The sequence below is a fragment of the Procambarus clarkii genome, chromosome 39 (genome assembly GCF_040958095.1).
Source record: "Procambarus clarkii isolate CNS0578487 chromosome 39, FALCON_Pclarkii_2.0, whole genome shotgun sequence".
Taxonomy (NCBI): Eukaryota; Metazoa; Arthropoda; class Malacostraca; order Decapoda; family Cambaridae; genus Procambarus; species Procambarus clarkii.
Genome location: NC_091188.1, coordinates 39,531,234 through 39,538,733, shown reverse-complemented (window position 1 = coordinate 39,538,733; position 7,500 = coordinate 39,531,234). Strand labels below are relative to the sequence as shown.

General features: G+C 55.4%; 1 protein-coding gene across 1 annotated transcript in view; it reads right to left on the bottom strand.

Annotated features, from left to right (window-relative positions):
* Positions 1-254: 254 nt before the first annotated feature.
* Positions 255-7,500, bottom strand: part of LOC138372695 (serine/arginine repetitive matrix protein 2-like) — a 75,101-nt gene continuing 67,855 nt past the window's right edge. The window contains exon 4 of the mRNA XM_069338203.1: positions 255-4,948. Within this exon, the coding sequence (XP_069194304.1) occupies positions 255-4,948 (4,694 nt within the window). The remainder of the gene's footprint in view (positions 4,949-7,500) is intronic.

The window sequence follows — 7,500 nt, the reverse complement described above, 5'->3', positions numbered from 1 at the left end:
TACTGGGGCATACCTGGAGGGGGTTTCAAGAGTTCTTCTACTCCCCCGAGCCCGGCCTGAAGCCAGGCTCGTACTGGAGGATTAGGTCAGGAGATCACAGAGGTGGTGAGTGGGAGGGGCGTGGTTGTGTCGTTAAGGGTGAGAAATAGGATGAGGAAGGGTGAGTCAGAGGGAGGAGTCAGATTTTGGGGGGGGAGGGAGGGGGGGGGGGGGTTGTTTGAGACACATCCGGCGGAAACCTGGTATTGTGGTCATTAATTTTGATGTGGTGCTGGAACCAGCTCTGTATCTCTGGTCCCTGGTGCTGGAACCAGCTCTGTATCTCTGGTCGCTGGTGCTGGAACCGGCTCTGTATCTCTGGTCGCTGGTGCTGGAACCAGCTCTGTATATCTCTGGTCGCTGGTGCTGGAACCAGCTCTGTATATCTCTGGTCCCTGGTGCTGGAACCAGCTCTGTATCTCTGGTCCCTGGTGCTGGAACCAGCTCTGTATATCTCTGGTCCCTGGTGCTGGAACCAGCTCTGTATCTCTGGTCCCTGGTGCTGGAACCAGCTCTGTATATCTCTGGTCGCTGGTGCTGGAACCAGCTCTGTATGTCTGGTCGCTGGTTCTGGAACCAGCTCTGTATATCTCTGGTCGCTGGTGCTGGAACCAGCTCTGTATGTCTGGTCGCTGGTTCTGGAACCGGCTCTGTATCTCTGGCTGCTGGTGCTGGAACCAGCTCTGTATCTCTGGTCGCTGGTGCTGGAACCGGCTCTGTATCTCTGGCTGCTGGTGCTGGAACCGGCTCTGTATCTCTGGTCGCTGGTGCTGGAACCGGCTCTGTATCTCTGGCTGCTGGTGCTGGAACCGGCTCTGTATCTCTGGTCGCTGGTGCTGGAACCAGGTCTGTATATCTCTGGTCGCTGGTGCTGGAACCAGCTCTGTATCTCTGGTCGCTGGTGCTGGAACCAGGTCTGTATCTCTCTGGTCGCTGGTGCTGGAACCAGCTCTGTATCTCTGGTCGCTGGTGCTGGAACCGGCTCTGTATCTCTCTGGTCGCTGGTGCTGGAACCAGCTCTGTATCTCTGGTCGCTGGTGCTGGAACCGGCTCTGTATCTCTTTGGTCGCTGGTGCTGGAACCGGCTCTGTATCTTTCTGGTCGCTGGTGCTGGAACCGGCTCTGTATCTCTCTGGTCGCTGGTGCTGGAACCGGCTCTGTATCTCTCTGGTCGCTGGTGCTGGAACCGGCTCTGTATCTCTGGTCGCTGGTGCTGGAACCGGCTCTGTATCTCTCTGGTAGCTGGTGCTGGAACCGGCTCTGTATCTCTCTGGTCGCTGGTGCTGGAACCAGCTCTGTATCTCTGGTCGCTGGTGCTGGAACCGGCTCTGTATCTCTGGTCGCTGGTGCTGGAACCGGCTCTGTATCTCTGGTCGCTGGTGCTGGAACCGGCTCTGTATCTCTGGTCGCTGGTGCTGGAACCGGCTCTGTGTCGCTGGTGCTGGAACCGGCTCCGTATCTCTGGTCGCTGGTGCTGGAACCGGCTCTGTATCTCTCTGGTCGTTGGTGCTGGAACCGGCTCTGTATCTCTGGCTGCTGGTGCTGGAACCGGCTCTGTATCTCTGGTCGCTGGTGCTGGAACCGGCTCTGTATTTCTGGTCGCTGGTGCTGGAACCGGCTCTGTATCTCTGGTCGCTGGTGCTGGAACCGGCTCTGTATCTCTGGTCGCTGGTGCTGGAACCGACTCTGTATATCTCTGGTCGCTGGTGCTGGAACCAGCTCTGTATCTCTGGTCGCTGGTGCTGGAACCAGCTCTGTATCTCTCTGGTCGCTGGTGCTGGAACCAGCTCTGTATCTCTGGTCGCTGGTACTGGAACCAGGTCTGTATATCTCTGGTCGCTGGTGCTGGAACCAGCTCTGTATCTCTCTGGTCGCTGGTGCTGGAACCGGCTCTGTATCTCTCTGGTCGATGGTACTGGAACCGGCTCTATATCTCTGGTCGATGGTACTGGAACCGGCTCTATCTCTGGTCGATGGTGCTGGAACCGGCTCTGTATCTGGTCGCTGGTGCTGTAACCGGCCCTGTATCTCTGGTCGATGGTACTGGAACCGGCTCTGTATCTCTGGTCGATGGTGCTGGAACCGGCTCTGTATCTCTGGTCGATGGTACTGGAACTGGCTCTGTATCTGGTCGATGGTACTGGAACCGGCTCTGTATCTGGACGCTGGTGCTGGAATCGGCTCTGTATCTCGGGACGCTGGTGCTGGAACCGGCTCTGTATCTCTGGTCGCTGGTGCTGGAACCGGCTCTGTATCTCTGGTCGCTGGTGCTGGAACCGGCTCTGTATCTCTGGTCGCTGGCGCTGGAACCGGCTCTGTATCTCTGGTCGCTGGTGCTGGAACCGGCTCTGTATCTCTGGTCGCTGGTGCTGGAACCGGCTCTGTATCTCTGGTCGCTGGTGCTGGAACCGGCTCTGTATCTCTCTGGTCGCTGGTGCTGGAACCAGCTCTGTATCTCTGGCTGCTGGTGCTGGAACCGGCTCTGTATCTCTGGTCGCTGGTGCTGGAACCGGCTCTGTATTTCTGGTCGCTGGTGCTGGAACCGGCTCTGTATCTCTGGTCGCTGGTGCTGGAACCGGCTCTGTATCTCTGGTCGCTGGTGCTGGAACCGACTCTGTATATCTCTGGTCGCTGGTGCTGGAACCAGCTCTGTATCTCTGGTCGCTGGTGCTGGAACCAGCTCTGTATCTCTCTGGTCGCTGGTGCTGGAACCAGCTCTGTATCTCTGGTCGCTGGTGCTGGAACCAGGTCTGTATCTCTTTGGTCGCTGGTGCTGGAACCAGTTCTGTATCTCTGGTCGCTGGTGCTGGAACCGGCTCTGTATCTCTTTGGTCGCTGGTGCTGGAACCGGCTCTGTATCTTTCTGGTCGCTGGTGCTGGAACCGGCTCTGTATCTCTCTGGTCGCTGGTGCTGGAACCGGCTCTGTATCTCTCTGGTCGCTGGTGCTGGAACCGGCTCTGTATCTCTGGTCGCTGGTGCTGGAACCGGCTCTGTATCTCTCTGGTAGCTGGTGCTGGAACCGGCTCTGTATCTCTCTGGTCGCTGGTGCTGGAACCAGCTCTGTATCTCTGGTCGCTGGTGCTGGAACCGGCTCTGTATCTCTGGTCGCTGGTGCTGGAACCGGCTCTGTATCTCTGGTCGCTGGTGCTGGAACCGGCTCCGTATCTCTGGTCGCTGGTGCTGGAACCGGCTCTGTATCTCTCTGGTCGTTGGTGCTGGAACCGGCTCTGTATCTCTGGCTGCTGGTGCTGGAACCGGCTCTGTATCTCTGGTCGCTGGTGCTGGAACCGGCTCTGTATTTCTGGTCGCTGGTGCTGGAACCGGCTCTGTATCTCTGGTCGCTGGTGCTGGAACCGGCTCTGTATCTCTGGTCGCTGGTGCTGGAACCGACTCTGTATATCTCTGGTCGCTGGTGCTGGAACCAGCTCTGTATCTCTGGTCGCTGGTGCTGGAACCAGCTCTGTATCTCTCTGGTCGCTGGTGCTGGAACCAGCTCTGTATCTCTGGTCGCTGGTACTGGAACCAGGTCTGTATATCTCTGGTCGCTGGTGCTGGAACCAGCTCTGTATCTCTCTGGTCGCTGGTGCTGGAACCGGCTCTGTATCTCTCTGGTCGATGGTACTGGAACCGGCTCTATATCTCTGGTCGATGGTGCTGGAACCGGCTCTGTATCTGGTCGCTGGTGCTGTAACCGGCTCTGTATCTCTGGTCGATGGTACTGGAACCGGCTCTGTATCTCTGGTCGATGGTGCTGGAACCGGCTCTGTATCTCTGGTCGATGGTACTGGAACTGGCTCTGTATCTGGTCGATGGTACTGGAACCGGCTCTGTATCTGGACGCTGGTGCTGGAATCGGCTCTGTATCTCTGGACGCTGGTGCTGGAACTGGCTCTGTATCTCTGGTCGATGGTACTGGAACCGGCTCTGTATCTCTCTGGTCGCTGGTGCTGGAACCGGCTCTGTATCTCTGGACGCTGGTGCTGGAACCAGCTCTGTATCTCTCGGGACGCTGGTGCTGGAACCGGCTCTGTATCTCTCTGGTCCCTGGTGCTGGAACCAGTTCTGTATCTCTCGGGACGCTGGTGCTGGAACCGTCTCTGTATCTCTGGACGCTGGTGCTGGAACCAGCTCTGTATCTCTCGGGACGCTGGTGCTGGAACCGTCTCTGTATCTCTCTGGTCGCTGGTGCTGGAACCGGCTCTGTATCTCTGGACGCTGGTGCTGGAACCAGCTCTGTATCTCTCGGGACGCTGGTGCTGGAACCAGCTCTGTATCTCTCGGGACGCTGGTGCTGGAACCAGCTCTGTATCTCTCGGGACGCTGGTGCTGGAACCGGCTCTATCTCTCGGGACGCTGGTGCTGGAACCGGCTCTGTATCTCTCGGGACGCTGGTGCTGGAACCGGCTCTGTATCTCTCGGGACGCTGGTGCTGGAACCGGCTCTGTATCTCTCGGGACGCTGGTGCTGGAACCGGCTCTGTATCTCTCGGGACGCTGGTGCTGGAACCGGCTCTGTATCTCGGGACGCTGGTGCTGGAACCGGCTCTGTATCTCTCGGGACGCTGGTGCTGGAACCAGCTCTGTATCTCTGGTCGCTGGTGCTGGAACCGGCTCTGTATCTCTGGTCGCTGGTGCTGGAACCGGCTCTGTATCTCTGGTCGCTGGTGCTGGAACCGGCTCTGTATCTCTGGTCGCTGGTGCTGGAATCGGCTCTGTATCTCTGGTCGCTGGTGCTGGAACCAGCTCTGTATCTCTCGGGACGCTGGTGCTGGAACCAGCTCTGTATCCTGGACGCTGGTGCTGGAACCAGCTCTGTATCTCTGGTCGCTGGTGCTGGAACCAGCTCTGTATCTCTGGACGCTGGTGCTGGAACCGGCTCTGTATCTCTGGACGCTGGTGCTGGAACCGGCTTGGTATGAATAACTTGAATAACTAAGTATTAAATTGTATTTTTATTTGTAATGCTGTTGTTGTTGTTGTTGTTAATAAATGATAGATTTGTTAGTACGTAAGAGCCGAGCAGACAGCACGCTGGACTTGTGATCCTGTGGTCCCGGGATCGATCCGTTGCGCCGGCGAGAAACAATGGGCAGAGTTTCTTTCACCCTATGCCCCTCTTACCTAGCAGTAAAATAGGTACCTGGGTGTTAGTCAGCTGTCACGGGCTGCTTCCTGGGGGTGGAGGCATGGTCGAGGACCGGGCCGCGGGGACACTAAAGCCCCGAAATCATTTCAAGATACCCTCAAGATCTCTCAAGATAACGTATGGTGTTAGTATGGCTTTGTCGGGTGAAAGATCTCGGTGTAGCACTATATTGGTCCGAGGCATAGCGACCCATAGCAGGTGTTTGTGTGTGTGTACTCTCCTAGTTGTGCTTGGGGGGTTGAGCTCTGGCTCTTTGGTCCCGCCTCTCAACTGTCAATCAACTGTTTACTAACTACTTTTTTTCCACATCACACACACACACACACACACACACACACACACACACACACCTAAGTAGATAAAGACAGTCTATTTAACACAAGGGGCACACGCACAAGAGGACACAGGTGGAAATTGAGTGCCCAAATGAGCCACAGAGATATTAGAAAGAACTTTTTAGTGTCAGAGTGGTTGACGAATGGAATGCATTAAGCAGTGATGTGGTGGAGGCTGACTCCATACAAGGTTTCAAGTATAGATATGATAGAGCCCAATAGGCTCAGGAACCTGTACACCTGTTGATTGACAGTTGAGAGGCGGGACCAAAGAGCCAGAGCTCAACCCCCGCAAGCACAATTAGGTGAGTACACCCCAGGAAGCAGCCCGTGACAGCTGACTAACTCCCTGGTACCTATTTACTGCTAGGTTACAGGGGCATTCAGGGTGAAAGAAACTTTGCCCATTTGTTTCTGCCTGGTGCGGGAATCGAACCCGCGCCACAGAATTACGAGTCCTGTGCGCTATCCACCAGGCTACCAGGCCCCCTCGTGTGTGTGTGTGTGTGTGTGTGTGTGTGTGTGTGTGTGTGTTTGAAGAAGAGTAGAAGAACTCGCGAGACCCTATCCAGGTATGATCCAGGTAAACTGCTGTAGTGGTCGTAACCTTCCAAAGCCCCAACATTATGCCAAAAAACTGGCAAACAGCATTTTTCTCCATCTTTACAATACATCTTAGACACACACAAATCACAATTGCGTGATGCATCAAATTTGACCATGTCGTAGCTCAGTCGATTAAGGCAGCGTCTGGGATGCTCTCGGACGCAGGTTCGAATCCTCGTCACGGCCCTTGTGGATTTGTTCATTTAATGCTTCTTAGTTTAATACATATATTTATCATATTCCTTAGGAATTCTCAAGTATTGTTTCTGAGCAAAGTAGTGCGTGCTCAGAGTTAATACGGAGACGTCAAGGAACTACAGGAAGACATGTTCTGGTCTGGTGATCTTGGGCACCACTTAACCGTCGGCGAGGGAGTCACAATAACCTGGCTACAGTTGACCACACCACACACTAGAAGGTGAAGGGACGACCACGTTTCCGTCCGTCCTCGACCATTCTCAATCGACTCGAGAATGACCGAAACGTGGTCGTCCCTTCACCTTCTGGTGTGTGGTCTGGTCAACTTACCCCCCCCCCCTCCCTGACCTCCACGGTCAGGGGGGGGGGGGGGGGGTCCGTGGCTGTACACGGCGCCTGACAGCTGAGTGGACAGCGTTCGAGATTCGTAGCCTAAGGTTCCGGATTCGATCCCCGGCGGAGGCGGAAACAAATGGGCAAAAAGTTTCTTTCACCCTGATGCCCACTGTTCACATAGCAGTAAATAGGTACCTGGGAGTTAGTTAGCTGTCACGGGCTGCTTCCTGGGGATGTGTAACAAAAAGGAGGCCTGGTCGAGGACCGAGCCGCGGGGATGCTAAGCCCCGAAATCATCTCAAGATAACCTCAAGATAACCTCATCATCTGGCGTTGTGATCGTGGTTCCTGACCAGAACTCTCTCCTGTGAACTCTGATGTACAACATAACAGACAGTGAACTTAAAGCAAGTATCTGAAATTGTAGAGAACTGTTTACAGGAGGAGTACGTGCCTTGAGGTCGGCCAGGCGTGACCTGTCTACCCCCGTGAAGGGTTCGCGGGTTCACCGGCCTCTTGGCCCAACTTCCTGCTCCGGATCTCCTGGGTTGTTGCTGTTTGCAACTTGCAGGCATTTCTGGTTTGAAGCTAATGAAGCTCCCCTTTTGAAGACAGTTATCCATTGGTATTTACCGTTTATCTGAAAGTTGGAGACTGGAAACCTCACATCTTTTGTTTATGGATGTCTTGGTGTAGGCTCCAGGTAGTGCTCCTCACGCGAGCAGCTGCCTCCAACAGCCTGGTTGACCAGTCCAGCAACCAGGAGGCCTAGTCGAGGACCGGGCCGCAGGGACGCTAAGCCCCGAAATCATTTCAAGGTAACCCCAAGGTTTGCTCCAG